The sequence below is a fragment of the Oreochromis niloticus genome, linkage group LG22 (genome assembly GCF_001858045.2).
Source record: "Oreochromis niloticus isolate F11D_XX linkage group LG22, O_niloticus_UMD_NMBU, whole genome shotgun sequence".
Taxonomy (NCBI): Eukaryota; Metazoa; Chordata; class Actinopteri; order Cichliformes; family Cichlidae; genus Oreochromis; species Oreochromis niloticus.
In genome coordinates, this window is record NC_031985.2 from 22438603 (window position 1) to 22457236 (window position 18634).

At 43.8% G+C, this 18634-nt stretch overlaps 1 protein-coding gene across 1 annotated transcript in view; it reads left to right on the plus strand.

Moving 5' to 3' along the window:
- Positions 1 to 16997, plus strand: part of sdc3 (syndecan 3) — a 41757-nt gene extending 24760 nt beyond the window's left edge. Inside the window, exons 2-5 of the mRNA XM_019350568.2 lie at positions 5959 to 6052; positions 9209 to 9990; positions 10895 to 11081; positions 13819 to 16997. Of these exons, the coding sequence (XP_019206113.1) occupies positions 5959 to 6052; positions 9209 to 9990; positions 10895 to 11081; positions 13819 to 13985 (1230 nt within the window). The 3' untranslated portion in view covers positions 13986 to 16997. The remainder of the gene's footprint in view (positions 1 to 5958; positions 6053 to 9208; positions 9991 to 10894; positions 11082 to 13818) is intronic.
- Positions 16998 to 18634: the final 1637 nt, after the last annotated feature.

Consider the following 18634-nt stretch of genomic DNA (forward strand, 5'->3'; position numbering starts at 1 on the left):
TTCTTCTTCCGCACCATGGATGCAGTAAATACAGGGACAGATCGAGTCTGTGGGACTGAGATGGTGCCAGAAAGCAGAGGGAGTATTCAAATTATTTTTCACAGTTTGAGAGCTCAGAGATGCTGCGGCAGTCGGGAACATTCGCTCCGATAAAATCTCACATATTAAAAGGCACAATTAACGATTATTTCTCCAAAGCAGAGCAGGGCTGTGTGTGTTGTATCAGTAGCTGAAAATGCTCGTGTGTATGTGCGTGTGTTTGTGCGAGGCATTGTGCAGCAGCAGCAGCCTCTCGGGTTACTGAGGAATGCATTTGAAGTCAATCACAATGAAGCTTTCTATCTGCAGAGCTAGCCTGAAGGGGATCTCCAAGCTGAACTGATCTCGACCAGTCGGGGGAAAAAAAAACAACAACCACAAAATCATCTTTGGGTCGCGCACATCTGGCAGAAAATCTACTGGATGTTTGTGTGTGTAAATTGATTTATGTGTAGGACCACCTCTGCCTCCCATTGTTATCTGACTTCCTGAATCTTAGAATTAGCTGAGAGCTATACCCATTGTTCCTACAGTGAAAACACGCACACACACACCTGGTCTTTTTCTCCTGATCTAATTCTGCTACCTACTGGCTGCTGCTTTAATACTTTACTCCATACCTAAATTAAAAAAAGTGGAGCAGATTAGCTCCTGTGGATTTTCTGTATTAATATTTCTGAAACCACAGTATTGTCGGCTTAGGGGTAAAATCCAGACTCTGTAGCTGTGCACACATGCATAGACAAGCTATAGGATCACATTTATGGTGCTAAACCTGATGCCGGCCTCAGATCATGTTTCTGCCTGACTAACTGCAAATGTTGCAACACCCCTCAAAGGACGCAGTAGGGTTGGCCTTGTGAAAATGATTTTACTGCCCCTTAAAGTCATTTTTCTCCTGTTCTTTTTTACACGAGTGCATATATATATATAAAATTATATATTCCTGACGAGATTGTTTTAAAAATGACTCCAGCTGGCACCGCATGCCTCATAATGGCATTGCTTCATGCATTGCCAAAAACCAGGATTGCATTCACCCCGCAGATCCAACTGAATATATAGCTGTCATCTTACGGTTTCCTTTTATAACGACTGGGAACAAAATGCAGCGGTGGAGGGAAATTAAGGGCACACAGATGATTTTGGCCTTAGGTTATGCGTGCGGTGGATGGGGAGCTCGTTGCGTCTCGCTGTGGTTGGTTAGCTATGTGGTACAGGCTGAAAGTACAGCTGTTTATAGCTCCCCCGAAACAGGCGAAACGCAGAGCTGCCCCCCTCTTCCAAAAAAAAAAAAAAAAAAAAAAAATCCTGTAAAAAAACACACACCCACACTAAAGGTCCGAGGAGCATTTATGTCTGCATGTACGTGCGCACCACACCACAGACAAAACCTGTGATTACACTGGTCCAGACGCACACTCAGTGTAATTACATGCAGTGACGCACGGCTGCCCGCCACGCTGTGAATTCGCACATATTGACTCACAATTTAAGCATGTCGAGGCACCGAGGTGGACTTTATATTGCTCCTAAATGTTGGGATGAACGTAGATGATGCACAACTAAACAAACAGGGGCTCCACAGCTGTACTGTAGAGTCCTGGAGGTTGTTGATTGTGTGTGTGTGTGTATGTGTGGACCTGTAAATGGGGCCCCTGGGGTGGGCTCTGGTGCCGCCTTCAGGGGCGGGGTGTGTTTATTTAAGTATCTGTGTGTGTGTTTGTTATTTGGCAGTCATGCTGAATTTAGGGGGCTAGCCTCGAGATAAGGAATGGAGTTTAAGATGAAAGGAAAGTGGGGCGAGGACAGGGAGACACTGGCACAGAGTTTGTGGATTCAAGGGGAGGTGAAGGGAGGCTGAAAGGGAGGAACTGATAGAGGGGGAGAGCCTGAGGAGGAGACTGATGGTGGGGCTTCTTTTTTTTAAGGTTGTTTATTTGATGTTACATAACACCTTTGCTTATGTAGTTAGAGCTCTCGTATGTGTGTGTGAGGGTGTGTGTGTGTGTGTGGTAGCTTCTCACTGGGAGATGGGAATTTCTGTGAAAGGCAAAGGTTGCCCATAGCAACGGCCATTGTAAAAGTGATCCTTGGAATATAGCACACACACAGATACGAGAAAGACACATTTGCACCCTGCTCACACTGGTATGTCTTTTTTTGGTATTTTCAGCACTGTCCGGGTTTGACATCTCCAGGCCTTCACACACACACACACACACACACACACTTCTCAGATCAATCTCCTCAGTGTGTCCGGCCTCCAAACAGCTTTAAGTCAATTTCATTTTCAGGAGGTACATATAGCGTTTCAGCTCCACCTCATGCTGTGATGTGATGGACTGAGATGCTCGGGTCTCTAGATTCCATTATGCTTTTATTGGCTTTTAAAGGCATCAGGTTTCCTCTGTCTGGAGCCGGGGAGGAGCCTGTGCTCCTCTGTGTGTGCACAATTAGCATCACACTGGCTGGCAAAAAAAAAAGAAAAGAAAAACAGCTCTGCAGGCCCTCGGGATGGGCTTAAGATTGCTGAAGAGATAAGTTTGCTTTGGTCAGATTTTCAGCAGAAGACTGACTGTTTTCCAATACCTGGAGCAAAAACTAAACCCTTTTTAGTCATTGGATTATTGCACTACTTACTGTTTGCTACTGAGCTCGGTCTGGGCTCAAAATATACACGAAGTATACACGTCGGAGGAAGCGTTCAAAAGCTTTACGCTCTGTTACTCCAATAAGTTCTGAAGTATTTAAGAAAACATCCTCTTAAGCACATTTATGATCTTTTTTTATGTCAGCAATGCACTGATTGACTCTACAGTATAAGCGCTGCTCGTAGTGAATAACACACTGGAAAAACATCAGCGTTTCTGGTCTGCTCTGGTTTTGCGCTGAGAGCAGATCATCCACTTATCTGAAATTTGGTGGGTTGACCCTCAGCTCATCCAGGTCTTTGGGAAAGATGCCAGACCTCAAAATTGGGCCTGATTTGTGTTTGTGTGCTGTAATAAAAACAGTAATGTAAAGGTTGTAGTGTAAAGACTTTAAGGCATGGAAAATATTGCCATTTTAGCTACATTCAGTCAACACTTTCTCACTCCAACTCGTCCCATACTGATGCCCCAGAAACCATCTTTTCATCACATTTTAACACAAGGGATAGGCTGCTTCCTTAGCCTTATTTCCCGAGATACACAGATGCCCCTTTGGCTCTGAATTCCAATGTGGGGAGCAACAAAAACCTACGAAATCTGCATTAGGAGCAAGATTTCATTTTACTTTCATTTTGGACTTCAGTCTTTGGTCACTGTTTGGTTTATGCACAAAAAAACTGTTTGGTTATGTTTAGAAAAAACATTTTTTGGGGGGTTAAATACACTTTTTGACGATGTGAAACCCATCCCAGAAGGGAATCTTCAGATGTTGAACTCTTGTCTGCAAGTTGAAAATTATTGCCGAAGAATCACTTGACAAATGTTTAATTCAATTCGGATCTATTTACACAGCACCAAATCATAACAGCAGTCACCTCAAGGGGCTTTATGTTGTAAGTTAAAGATGCTACAGTGATGGGGAGAAAACCACAACATTCATATGGCCAACTATGAGCTAGTACTTGGCGACAGTGGAAAGGAAAAACTCCCTTTTAACAGGAAGAAACCTCCGGCAGAACCAGGCTCTGCTGCCAAAAGTTGGGAGTGAGATTTTGAGTTTATGGTCAACAATTTTGCTCTCATCAGTTTCATTCATTCATTCACTCAGATGAATCCTAAAAATTAGAGCCCGACTAATATATTAGGCGGGCTGATATCATCAGTCCATATTAGCTATTTGCCAATCTGCACATAGCAAATGTTGGGATGATCTGTTTATGTTTCATGTGTCTGACAGGAAAAAAATATCAGCCAATATATTAAAATATTAGATTTTTAAATCGCCTAATATCACTATCGGTTCTTAAATGGTATATTGCTCAGGCTCTACTAAAAATGCAAAATGCTGTAAAACCATGGTAGTGACTGATTGGAGCATTTGGCAGTTAAAGATCCAAATAATTCAATTTACAAAGCTATAAGTGGAGTCTTTATTGGACTTCATCATGGCCAGAAGCACAACTCCTCATGCTAATGGTCCTTTATGCCTGCTTGATATGCAAATAAGCAAATGTTTGCCAGCAGTGTGAACACATCGACTTGAGAAGCAGATAAAATCTCGGTTGCATTGGCCTCTTGTTCAGCTGCCCCCAAGTAGCAGAATCTCCATTACAGAGAATTACATCTTTCACCAAACACACACAATGCAGTACGTGTTTAAATCGTTGGAAGATTGTTTTAAGTAAACGCTTTAAGATATTTTGCATAAAAACTGTTTTTGTCAAAATGAAAGGGACTCTGCTTCGATGTGAACGATCCATCTATTTAATCATTGAAAAAAACAGGTAAAATATTTAGCATATGAATAAAAGTCAGTACAGAAAGGCGGTCTGTAAATATTTGACTGGACGTTCCTGACTGTGCATAAACACCTCTGTAGGTTGAATCTATCTTTGCGCTGCAGCGCGTGCGGCATCTCTTAAGTGCATGCACTCGATAGCAGCATTAGTTGACCCTGTGTGATGGGAAAAATCTCTGAGTGCTAAAGTGTGCGTTTAAACATCGCACGGATGTGGGATTCAGGTCGAGAGAAAGGGATGAAGGAAGAGAGAGAAGAGGAGGAGGGATCAGCCTCAAAGTGAACGGAGGCTGAGGTCGTTCACTTCAGAGATTCAACCCCTGAATGATCCCTCACTAATCTCCCCTACCTGACCCCGGTGGGGGTCGGCGTGCTTGTGCTTCCTCCTCACGGGCTGACTTGGAGGAGGCTTGGATTAAGCTGGAGCGATGAGAAGGGAGGATGCTGTGAAATGATCCACGAGACAGTTATGAGCATATTTCAGACAGGGTGTGGGGTTGATGGGGACCTTCGGGGTGCTGCTGTAAAACTCAGAAGAGGTGGTGATATTTTTCACCTCCGAGCCACATAATTATTTTTAGATGGCGATAAGTGATCTGCGGACAGTTGTGATCCTCTCAGGCCATTCATCAAACTAAACACCGTCTCCCGTTTTACATTTTTGTAGACTAAATAGATTTTTGGATGTTAGACTGCTGACGTATCTAAATAGTGTCTGATTGATTTCCATTAAAATTTGGTGCAGACATTCACGACTCTGTAATAATAAACTTTAGAAACTTTCGTGATTTTTAATACGTCAGATGCTTCTGTTTACGGCCAACTCGAGGCTCTATAGCTGTGCTCTGTGTCACAGCAGGCAGGAAGCATTGGTGTCATTTTCCTGCTCTGGCTGCTTGAAATTTGCATGCTGCTGCTGGTCTCGGTTCTGAGTAATTTTCAAACCGTCGTATTTGGACTGCCGCTCAGACAAAACAAGCAATTTAAAGATATCACGTTTGCTTTGTGAGTGTAAAAATGAGTACTTCCTATCATTTTAAATACCGAACACTTCATATTGAAAAATATTACCCTATTAATCCGTAATGGAACGAAGTTCAGAAGTTAATTGCTTTCCTTTGCTTTGCTGCTTTACTGGCCGAGCATCACTTGCGATTGACACATAAGCAGAGACAAAATGGAAACCCCCACCACCACCACCACCACCACCACCACCCACCCCCTTCTTCTCTCCTTAAAAGCTTTGATGTTCCACTGCCAAAATCCCAGCTTTAGATCAACTCATTAACTATGCTCCTCCATAGAGCCACAGACAGACAGATGTTCCCCTGTCCAACATAATGCAGCTGCACCAGACAACTGTGTGTGTGTGTGTGTGTGTGTGTGTGTGTGTAATCTGCCAAAGTGGTTTCTCTTTCAAATGAAATGACAAACTTCTCAGTCATCTGTAATCTCTCTGTCTAACAGGGACAGAAGTGGTCGCTGCCTATCGATGACGAAGGGTCGGCGAGAGATGAATTTTACGACGATGAGGATCTCTACTCGGGCTCCGGCTCTGGCTGTAAGTGCATATATATATATATATCTATATGTGTGTGTGTGAGGTTACACACTCATGCCCTGGTTCTTTCAGACTCAACAGCTGCTGGGTTTCAATCTGCTGACCCCGAAGACCCCCACAGTCCCTCCTCTATTCACCAGACACGCATGCGTGGAGGCCATGCACGCACACACACAGTCACACCACGCAAACATGCCGTGTGGCTCGACTGAGAAGTTCGGGAACAGATATATTAAGAAAATTCCTCAGACACACCCCTTACAAACAAGCACTAACTGAAGCTCAGTTCCCCGAGATCTTATTTACTCTAATCAGATTACAGTCCATGCAGATTAGACGATCACCCGCACACCAGCGGTCGCGGGCACCTATGTGCGAGCGTGCGGCCCGTGTCCGAGCCGGGCTGTAGGAATTACCTACTTAATGTAAATCACATTGCTGTAATTCAGGTTGATTTTCTGATCTTGCTGTCGAAGCTTGAGCGCGGCGCTCCTTATTAAGCATGACTCATTGAGGGCTGCCCTCAGTTCAGGCGCTGCGCTAGTGGCGAGCACGCTCAAAATAAATTACAATTCAAAGCAGGAGAGTGTAGCAGAGGCACCCCCTGTGGCTGAAACAGCAGCCTGGCAAATTGCTTAAGCTCAAACCACACTACAGAGCCCAAAGAAAGGGCTCGTTTTTAACAGGCAGATGTTCATTTTGTGTCACAGCTGCTTCAGAGCCATCCAGTTTCTTTCTTTCTTTCTTTTTTTTGTTGTTGTGGTGTCTGATATGTTTAACAGAAGCTGCATTGTTGGAGTCCATATTTCGATATCCTCTCCACCTCCACTACAGCCTTCGTGTCTTTGTGCCTGTAAATTCAATTTGTTTCTCTTTCAACCCAAAGAGCTTCACTGCTATAACAGAATGAAAGGTGGGGTGGAGTAATAGTATTATGAGATTTAAAAAGAAAATGAATCACCCTTCTCTTCTCTTCTCTTCTCTTCTCTTCTCTTCTCTTCTCTTCTCTTCTCTTCTCTTCTCCAGGTTTTTAACGCAGCTAAACTCACAATTTGCAGCAGTCGTTCTCGTGTACACATTGTTAAGTTTCTGCTGTCAGACAGCTAAATGAGCAGAAAATGGCGATTTAATTGGGGTGCTAAGTCGTCATTACATTCACTATTTTATAAGCGATTTAAAAAAACATAGTTAAGCACTCTCTGTGTGTGCTTTTGTGTTGCTGACATTTAAAGGAAAGATGGAGGCGGAGACACTTGTACTCATAAATCCCAGTTTGTTAGTTTGTTTGTTAGCTGGCTGTGAAAAAAAAGAAAAGAAAAGCTGAACGATGCTTTCTGTAGTTCTGCAGAAAATGTTTCCTTAGTGTTTAAAATTACCGAAGGGATTAATTGATGAACAAAGCAGATAGCTGCATGTGTAGTCAAGGACAAATTAATTGCTGCTTAAGAGCTGGGGATGATGTCATGATGGTTGCCCAAGCTTGGGTTTTCTCAAACCTCAAATGGTTGGCCTTGGAGTTTGAAAGGTGGGCAGTTTACCAGGGAAGGTGTATCTTAATAAAACATATTAACGTGCTGCATTATGGAAAGCCTTTGGTTCAGGAGCTTAGTTCCAGCTTCATGTGGAAGCCTTACAAGTTTAGACACGATGTCACCATGTTGACTTGTTCCTGCAGCGTCATAATAAATGTCGCTCTAGGATCATGGTTGCTGTTGACTGTAAATTATGGGGATGGCTGTAGTTTGATTAGTGTGACCAACACGTTAATCCAGGAGACTGACGCTCATCTCCCATGTGAGTTACCAGTGCAGACTTAGCTGGGTTATTCATTTATTTATTTTCAGTTTTTGGTTGCAGTTTGGTTTAATTTAGGCAAAAGAACTCATGTTTAGATTTGGTTAAAATGATAGTTTAAGTTAAAATAAGCCCTTTTTGCTATGTTCCCCACCTGTTAGGACGCCTTTCAGAAAACTCTGAAGGCAACTTCTGCCACGTTCTCTTATTAAAAGCTATAAAAATATAACAATGTGAATGCTGTCTGTTTTGGTGATGGTCCTTGGTACTGCTGCACATGCTGCAAACCTTGGTATCGATCCGATACCAATTAAATACAGGGCCAGTATTGCCGATAGCAATACTTTTAACCTATAAAGGCAGCTCAAGTAGGAGTGTTTAATGATTTGTGAGACGAATTAGCATCAATTTTCACATTTTGAACAGGTTTTAATGATGAGTAAACCACTGTGATTTGTACTTTCCACAATACTTAGCTAACAAAAGAAAAAAACACTCTTTCAGCTTCTATTTTGAAACAATTTAAAAACTTTTTTGGAGATCAGGAGTGTAATTGTGCCTGCCTCTAAAGCATTTCGGTTTAACTTCCGTTCTGTTCCAAGAAAATAGTTTATTAAACATACAGCTCTTTGAGCTACATACTGAACTTAGACGATAGAAACAAAGTATCAATCCAGTCCAGTACTGATACATATTTGATATCAGTACTATGGATATTTGGATCGATCCCGACACCTCTTGCCTTCGAGCAGCATTAAACCTGTGCGGCTGCAGCTTCAGATATAACAGATAGTTAAAGGCATCATTCTGCTCGGTGTAACTTCTGTGATCATAGTGGATCCTGCAGTGATGAGGCATACAGCATTTAAGCATTGATTTTCAGTGATTTTCAGATGTGATGACATGCTTCGCCATCCTTAGACATGACAGGATTTATGATGCTGCACGAAGAACAGCACAGCCATATCAGACCTTGTATGCTCCTCTCTTTCTTCCATTACACATCTCTTCTTATTTTCTACTGCAGCCCATCAAGTAAGCCATCAGGGGAACTTTAGGTATTAGGGATATACACCGGGGACACCTGTTAGGGACGATGCAATCTGCTGGCTGAGTAAGACTAATCAGATTAAGTGTCAGAAGTGTCACTAGAGAGTAAACTACTGAGTGTGAAGTGAATGAGCCAGCAATAGTCTCAGTTTCTGATGTACTGTTATCTGTGTGTGTGTGTGTGTGTGTGTGTGTGCGTGTGTGTGTGGGGGCGGGTGGTGGCTTACAAAACTGTGTGATGGAGTGACTGTGTCAACTTTGACTCTTCTTCTTGTCTTATTTCATTTTTTGTTCTAATTCTCTCCTCTTCAGTTCCTGAGATCGGTATGAGGCCAACATCAGTAGCTGTCACGTTCACCACAGAGGAAGCCCTACTTCTCTCCACCACCCAAGCAACCGACCTCGCTCCCTCTGCACCGCCTGCAGCAGAGCCTAGCCCCAACCCAGAGGACCCAACGACCACCCCTCTTCTCACCGAGGCTGAGGGAGAGAGCGGCGTGTTCTTGGATAGGGACCTGGAGAGGGAGAGGGAGCTGGAACAGGAGAGGGAGAGAGAAAGGGAGAGGGAAAGGGAGCGTGTCCGAGAGATGGAGCGAGAGAAGGAGAGGGAGAGAGAGAGAGAGAAGGAGAGGGAGAGAGAGCGGGAGAGGGAGAGAGAGCGGGAGAGAGAGAGGGAACGTGAGAGCGAGCGACAGAGAGAGCTGGAGAGAATCCAGGCCACCGCCCGGACCACTGCCGCGCCCCGGTCCCCTGCTGCCGTTCCTATGGTCACCACCAATCCTGCAGCCAGTCCTGCCGAAAGTGCAGCGCCCTCTGCTGGTTCAGATGACCTGAGCGCCACAGAAGAAGAGGAGGACATCTACCTTTCGCCCGAGCCCAGCTTGCTTTACCCAGGATTCACTGACGAAACCACTACAGAAGAAGACATGTCCATCACACCAGAGTCAACTCCTGAGCCCACCACAGCTGCAACAACCATTGCTACCACTGTCAAGACCAGGACCCCCTTCAGGCCCAGGATTCCCATGATGACAACGACTCAGGCGGTGCCAACAGAGAGAACGACCCGCCCACAGCAGCCCACAACAACACAGGTAGGACTCATGTCAGGCAGTATCAGGCAAATGAGATGAAAAATGTTCATTTGTGAACTTTGGGGCTCGTGATGTTTATTTAAACCTGTATAGAGTTATGCTCGCTGGTTCCTGCTGTTTCCAGTCTTTATGCAAAGTTAGGCCGATCACTTCTGGGCTCAAGCTGCCAAATCTAACAAACAGTAGTCTTAGTGTCCTAATCTCAGACTCAAAAAACAAGAACAGCATCAACAACATCAGTGAGATGCTTACTTGATCTGTGAGCTCAATAAACACTTAACCGATGAATTTATGGCTCCAATTGCTGGTTGAACGTCTTGTTAAATGTAATATGATTCCAATTTTCTAAAATATGGTTCAATTTTAGAGTCAGAAAGGAAGAGGTGCCGTCTCCCTCATTCAGACTGTCACATTCAGTTTCCTAAAATCAAGACGGTAAAGACCAAAATGCTCAACTTGAGGCTTCAAAACATTATGTGGCATCATGCGGTTACTGCTCTTCCATCTTTTATATACAGTTTATGGTCCAGTAAAGCGTAACAACTTGATCCCCAGCTCTTCTTCTGACTGCCTCTTCATTATTCGAGACCAGAGGCATTTCTCTGACACATGTGCTTTTGGTTAATCAAAGAAACTCTGCATTAAACCACAATCCATTTAGATTTTTCTGGTTTTCCACATATAATTAAGCTGCCAGATTTTGTGCGTATACTGGATGGGTTGGACAATCTACAGCTCTCTCCCATCCTAATATACAGAGGCTCATTGTTTTAAAGGCGAGCATGTGCCATGGAAAGTTCTGTGTTGGTTTGGATGCGTTTCAGTGCAGCGGCTCTGTGGAGGAAATGGGATTACATCAAATGTAAGTTTCCTCATTGGTCTCACTTTCCGTTCTCCATCTCAGGAGGGTACCAACGAAGTGGGTGCTGCAGGACCAAGTGGAGATTATGAAATCATGGATGGACGCCGCAATAATCTTGGCAGCGAAATGGCAGGAGGTCCCGATCTTATCGGCAACTCTGTGGACGGAGGCAGCTCCGCGGCCCAGCTACCGCAGAAGAACATCCTGGAGAGAAAAGAGGTCTTGATAGGTAAGATTATCCATCACTAAAGATCATGCGAATGGCTTCCATGTGTGTCGTGTCTGAATTTTAGCCCTTTTCATCCATCTGTCTGTCTCAGAGGATGTCTTCCTGGTCCTGTGCGTCCAATCACCCCTTAGACTGGCAGAACACATTTCCCAGTTGCCTCCTGTATTCTTTCCCTGCTTTCAGGAAGCTGCTCTGACAATCTGGCATCACCTCGCATTCACGTAGTGCAGATTCATCACCATAAGAGAATGTCCTGCTTAGCCCCGTTTGACCCATTGAGAACAAGCGATCCTCTTCTTGGGTTATCCAACCCCTCCTTTTCCCCCCGATTTTTTCTCATCCTTTTCCCCTTTGGCTAAATCCAGTTCCTTTTCAAGTGCCCCCTATTCCTCATCCCAAAGAGCTGTTGTTGAAAATAAAGGAGCAGCCAATTTGCCTGACCTGACTGGCTCTCTGTCTCTCCTTCAGCCGTTCTGATTGGTGGACTTCTGGCTGTGGTTTTCGCTGATTTCCTGTTCATCGGTAAAGAGCAGGAGGCAACATATTTTAGACTAGACAGTAGACGTGTATTAGTGTAGTGCAGCTTTTCATTTACAGAGCCCTTTTAGCACCAAAATCTGGAAAAAGGCTGTTTTAGCTTCCTCTCCCTTTAAGCCAGCTTTCTTCTGATTGGCTGCCACTTGTAAACAGAGGGTTTGATGTTATAAAGGGACAGCAGTACAAAAAGCCTGTCTGAAGTCTGAGCTTTTCACTCAAATTGATTATCGGTACGCACACTGACTTTATTATTATTAAACTTTGGCTATAAGTAATATGAGCATCCACTATTCTAACAACATATACAGTCATGTGAAAAACTAAGTACACTCTCACTGCTTTAATAAGAGTTAAGAAGGTCAATAGCAGCCAGCTGCTCCTAATCAAATGCATAATGCATAAATTGATCATCAGCAAGTGAGAGCATAAGTTTGGGCATTTTCCTGATCTGGAGCATTCGGGTGTGCGAGCATACTGCCGTGCAATGCTCAGAGAAACTACCAAAAAAACAAGCTACATCTTAGACTCTACATGCTTCAGGTAGTGTGTTAAATGTTAAAGTTCATCACAGTACAATTAAATAAAGACTGAAAAAGTATGGCTTGTTTGGAAAGGTTACACAAGACCTCTGGAAAGCATGAATTTGTCTTTATGACAAATTATTCTAGAATCAAATGTGAGAACATTTGTCTAACAGCTAAAGTTCAATTTAACAGGACAACGAACCCAAGCACAAACAGAGTGCCTCAAAAAGAAAATAATCACGGTGCTTCAATTGCCGGCATAAAAATGACAGGCATAAACAAATGCCTGCAAACCTCAATGCGCTAAGACAACACTGTAAAGTAGAGTGGACCAAAATTCCTCCACAATGATGTGAGAGACTGATACAATCATACAGGAAACAATTACTTCCACTCATTCCTGCTAAAGGTGAATCTACAATCTACTGAATCATGAGGTATTTTTAGCTTTTCACAGGAATGCATAGAGTGGTATGAAAACATTATTTTTTGCATGACTGTATATGGAAGAAAAAAGGAGAAGGATAAGAACATAATAGGTCCCCTTTACTGCTAAGATGCTAAATATATTATTGCTGTCTTGCACATCGGCTGGGTACCACTTGTTATTCAGAACTAAACTCAAACAAAACTCAAACTAAATTTTTTGGAATAAAATTATAATTTCTTTGCTTTCAGAAATGCAGCGAGCTCAGTAAAGTTGTTACAATTCATCCCGAGGGGAACATCAGTATCCGCGCCAAATTTCAGGCCATTCTGTCCAATTTAATTCTGGATAAAAGCGGTGGACAGATGGGCTGAATGACAATGCCATCCACAGCCCAGCCCCACCAGCATGACTAAAATCCTTGATTTAGTCATTCGTCTTAATGATGACTTGATATTATGAATTCACGGACAAGTGGCTCATTATGTGGATCTTGACAGCAACTTGAAATGGTACAGTGAACATTTCTTAAGTCTGAGTATAAATAAAATCAGAGACGGCGAGATAAAGAGACGCGGTGAAATGCACAGACTGTAGTTATGCACTGCATGATTGGGCAAAAGAAGATAAAACCGACTGAAATCTTATAGAAGATTTAATTACGTAAAACGGTGTGACGAGGCAGACGAGGGGAATACGTTTTGCGGTGACAGTACGCGGTGGAAAAACTGTATTAATTAAATCCCTTCAGCAGAAACGGAGATAAACAAAGTAAACTCTCCCGACGCAAAGAATGGAAACAAAGCGCTTGTTTCCTGCTTTTGGCGTGGTTGCCAGTCACCGTAATGAGGGAGTTTTTAACCATTTCGACAAGATAAGCAGAGGAAGCAAAGGACGGTGGGAAAAAAAGCAGCTGCTGCTGATTGGCCCCGGCAGCCCCCACAGGGTTAAACTGCTATGTGGCACTGCAGGGCTGCAGTTTTAACACAAAGCGGTTGGCAGCACAGAATGTATTTTGGCACATTCGGGCTCATCCGTCTTCACTTAGCAGGAAGGTGGTAGTAATGCTGTGGTAGATTTGCTAGAAGTGTTTCTAAAGCAGCTCCGTGTTGTGTCATAGTCGGCCGCAGACGTGCCAGCGGCTCTAATGGCATTTTAGTGTTTGTCTCTGCGTGTGTTTGAGTGTTTGTAGCATCTAATCTGCTGCAAATTTGACACGACTAACACTCTTGTTTCCATCTCGCTCCAGCGGTGATAGTGGGAGGCGTGGTGGGCGCCTTGTTCGCTGCCTTCCTGGTGATGCTGCTGGTGTACAGGATGAAGAAGAAGGACGAGGGCAGCTACACGCTGGAGGAACCCAAACAGGCCACCGTCACCTACCAGAAACCGGACAAGCAGGAGGAGTTTTATGCATAACACTGACACGCCAGAGAGACACGCCGCACACCGGGAAGAGAGAAAGAGCGAGCAAGAGAAGAGCGAAAGATACTCTATAAGTCCTGCCCTTCCTCCTCCTCCTCCTCCATCCTTCCTCCTCCTCTTCTTTTCCCCCAACCCTCCTTATCTGCTCGGGTCTCCTCATCCCTCTCTCCTCTCGTCTCCAGTATACTTGAGAGCGCCTTTCTCTCTGCGGACTTGGAACCTTCTTTTCAAAGAAAACGAGAAAAAAAAGAGGACAAAAAAAAAGGAAAAAAAATCCAAATATATTCAGAAAAAAAATAACACGTACACGCGAGATGTTTTTAAAGTAAATGTTGTTATTAATATTCTACAGATTCTCTTGTTCTGTATGTAATGATATGATTATTTTGTAAGAAAACAAACAAAACAAAACACATGTTCTTGTAACCTGTGTTTTCCAGCACACACACACACAAAAAAAGAGCGAGAGAGATCCTCTTCTGTTTTTAACGGAGCAAATCAGAAAAAAAGGCCTGAAAGGGGAGAGGAGAGGGGTGGAGACGGGTGGAGTGAGCCTATGGACAGACTATTAGATCGGGCTCCACTCTGCCCCTCACCACCACCACCCCCACTCCAAACATACACAAAAAAAAAAAGGAAAAAAAAGAAAGAAAAACAAACCATACAGAGCGTCTGGTTGGCCGCACAGAGCCCAGGGTCAAAGGTGAGAGGAAAGGTCTCTTTTGTGTGCCTTCCGTCAATCTGGTGCTCAAAGACACACAAACGCACGTCCACAAAGCCACGCATAAACACACGCTAACACACACACATACGCGCGCACACACACTCGTATCTGCTCGAAGGTGGCGCTGACCTCTCGCTCTGTGCTCGGCCAACCAGAAAACGGTGCTCAGCGCTCGGCGTGTTTCACGACGTCAAGGAGCCGCTGTGGAGACACCGGCAGGCCCCCCTCCCTCTGCTCCTCTAAGCTGTATAAAGACTAGTTATGGATAGTAATAATAATCAATAATATATCAATGTTCTTGGGCTGGATGGTGAACAATAATAATAATGATGATGATGATAATAATAATGCCGTAATAATAATAATAAACAGGAGGATGTGTATTTAGCAGTTTAAAAAAAGAAAAAAGTTTATATGTAAATATCAGCGTATCCTTTCTGGCGTCACTAACCATCTGCATGACCATGAAGAGTTTTTATCCATCACATCACGTCATCCCTTTAGATGAGCTGTGCTCTTGTCACACACACACGTACGCACGCACACACACACCAAACACACAACAGCTGAAATAAAACTCGCAGCGCACTCAAACACACCACCACGCCGACGTTAAGTAGACTGCAAATCATATCACACGAGCGCATATCGAACCCCTCGTCGTCGTCGTCACCATCACCGTCATCATCGTCGTCATAGTGATAGTCATCACTTGTGATTTCCAGCAAGATCAGGTGGTTTCAATGTTATTGGTTAGTTATCGATCAGTTGCCGGTTGGTTTAGAGTTTGGTCTGTTTGTGTAAAAGCACAACTCCACGTCCGGCCATCATCCGATAAACCCCTCCACCCCACCCCTCTCACACACACACATACACACACACACACACACACACATAAATGCACACACCCTTTTGCATGCCTCACCTTATGAATTTTTTTTTTCTTTCTTCCATCATTGGCTCTCTGTTTGGGGATGGGAGGGGCCTCTTGGAAGTGTGAGGGGCTTTAATGAAATTTTTTTTTTTTCAAAGTTGCTCCCACGTGCACTAATTCAGTCATAACATTTGCCGTTAGAGCTTTGGTTATGAGAGGAAAATGAATTAGTGTTTATGAGGTCAACGTTAACCTGCCGTGGGAGCATTTTGGGGGAGGGAAGGGGAGGGGAGGGGACAACGTGAGGAGACAGGCGGCCTGTGCTTCTATCTAAGAGATTGTAACAATAAACACACCAGTGCGACTGGGCTAGTAGCTTCTATTATACTCAGTACTGTAGAACAAAAATGCATGGGAGTCAAAACTATACTCGTCTGGGTGTGTGCGGATGGCTCTGTGTCTGTGTGTGTGTGTGAGTGTGTGTGTGCATTTTTTTCTGTCCAAGTGTGCGTCTTTGAAAGAAGAGAGGGGCGAGTTAAAGCTGGAATGTACTGTGGTCGAGTGTTTGTTTACCTACTCCAGCAGTTCTCACGCTCTTCCACATGCAGGTAACACACCTCTTCCACTCCTGTGTGTGTAGTTACCTGGGCCCTCTCCTTCCATCCCTCCCTCCCTCCCTCCCTCCCACCTTCCCCTCGCCAGTCCGAGAATACCTGTGCGCGCCTGTGTCTGCACCTCATCTAAACCTGCTACCTGTGTGTTTGCGTATGCATGAGTGCTTCACCTTGATATTTCACAGCAGACTCTTGTGTACACTGACTAGCCTGTCGATGCGAGTGTGTGTGCGTGTGCGTGTGTTTCTGCGTGCGTGAGGGTGTGTTTAGTCTGTTCACTGCTGAATGTGGGGCGGCTCGTCCCTCACAGTGGCTATCACACACACTGACCGTGTCTTTTCACTGTCTGTCTGACTTGTCTACCTGTCTGTCTGCCGCAGGACAGATGGACAGACAACACGCCACTTTCTCACAGGCAGGAATGATATAAACACGTACTGTCTTTTCTAAAAGTGACTGTCAAAGTGTAAACGTGTGCGTTTGTAGCCATTTAAGCCTGCGTAGCCAAATAAGACGTGTGTGCGTGTCTGAGAGAAAGAGGGTAAATTTGTATGTGTGTGCGTGTGAGTGTTAGTGTGCATGTTTGAGAGTGTGTGTGCGCGTGTGTGTGTGAAGCCCAGTGGAGGCTACACTACTCTATGTTTGCTGTTCCCATTCCTGTTTTTATACATTTGCATTTTTTAAGGCTGAGTTTCTGTCATTGGCTGAGTGAGCGAAAGGAGGCGGATCCTCCACGCCACCGCCCTGTCACTAATCTGCCACTCTGTTCCAAATAAAAAACCTGATTGGGTAAATCTGTCCTCTCCTGTCTTCTTTTAAACTGAAATAGATTAGAGACTAATGACACAAACAACCAAGGAACTACATAACTGTGTGACATTAAAATTGTGCAATTATTCCTTTGCTGTCTTTTTGGTGGCTAATGATCTATAATCGCACAACAGCAGTGGTTCTCAACCTGAGGTTCATTAGAGGTCAATGACCCATAGTCAAGAGACACAAAAATAACTTGCTATAAATGGATAAAAGTATGCTGTAATAATAAAAAGTGCAGATGGGGCAAAACTATGGCAACAACACATGTATACACTCACTGACTGATTCATGAGGTACATCTTGCTAGTACCAGACTGGACCTCCTTCTGCCTTCAGGGATGCTTGAAGTCTTTGTGACATAGATTCTACAGTCATCAGCTCATACTGACAAAATAGCATCACACAGCACATCCATGATGTCTCCTGTTCCACCACTACCCAAAGGTGCTCTCTGCATTGAGATTTGGTGACTATGGAGGCCGTTTGATTACAGACGTGTTCAAGAAACCAGTTTGAGATCATCTAAGATTTGTGACATGGTGTGTTATCCTGCTGGAAGCAGATGGTACACCGTGGTTATAAAGGGATGGACATGGTGTTGCTGTATTGTTGCTCTTTATTGTAGATAAATGTAGGTTATAGGTTATCCAATGCTCATTTAGTACTGAAGGGGTCCAAAGTGTTCCAAGAAAATATCCCCCACCCCATTACACAACCAACACCCTGAACCACTGATACCAGGCAGGATGGATTTGAGCTTTCATGTTGTTTACGTCCTTGACCCCCTGCCTCCAGATCTCAGTAAAATATGCATGAGGGTCAATTTAAAATTAGGAAGAAACCACTTCAGTTAGCTGAGAAGATTGAGAACGCTCTCATACAGTAAATAGGAAACTATAGGCCACTGGGCTTAGCTTAACATGTGTCTGGAAATGATGAAACAGCTAGCCTTAATGTTTGCACACCAGCACCTATAAAGTTCACAAACTATTACATTGTAACTTGTATGTTTAATACATATACACAGAGTGTAAAAACAACCAGTTGTAGTTGTTAGTTTTAAAGGTGCATAAAGGTGAACTTTCTTATCTTTAGACCAAACTTCTTGACTGTATTGCAAGAAACCAATATTTCTTTGATACATACATACCAAAGCACAAAACACTGCCTCATTATTTCACCAGACACCATCACCGTCGTATATTCTGCAAAATTATTACCTACCCCCCAGATATTAGTTTGATGCATACTTCCCTGCTTAAAAGGCCCAAAACACTCACAAAACAATACCACCCCCCACTTTCTTAGATATTGTACTTTAGCTGTGCTAATTTGCTAACAAACGCACCATTAATCAAATCACCGAAACTAATTAACATTCAATGAACCAGGGAATTTCCAAGTCCCTCGGGGTCAAGGTAAACCAGCCTTGGTTTTATATGTAATAATGCATCTTCGCTCATAAGCAAACACTCTGCACTTTCCACAATCAGCAAGTCTGCTTTCAGTTAATGAAGTATTTTAAATCCACATCACAGCAAAAAGGTTCAGGGTTGAACCGGCTCTTCCAGTGAGGCGTTTGTGACACTTTGGGGCAGTTTGTGACTGTATGTCT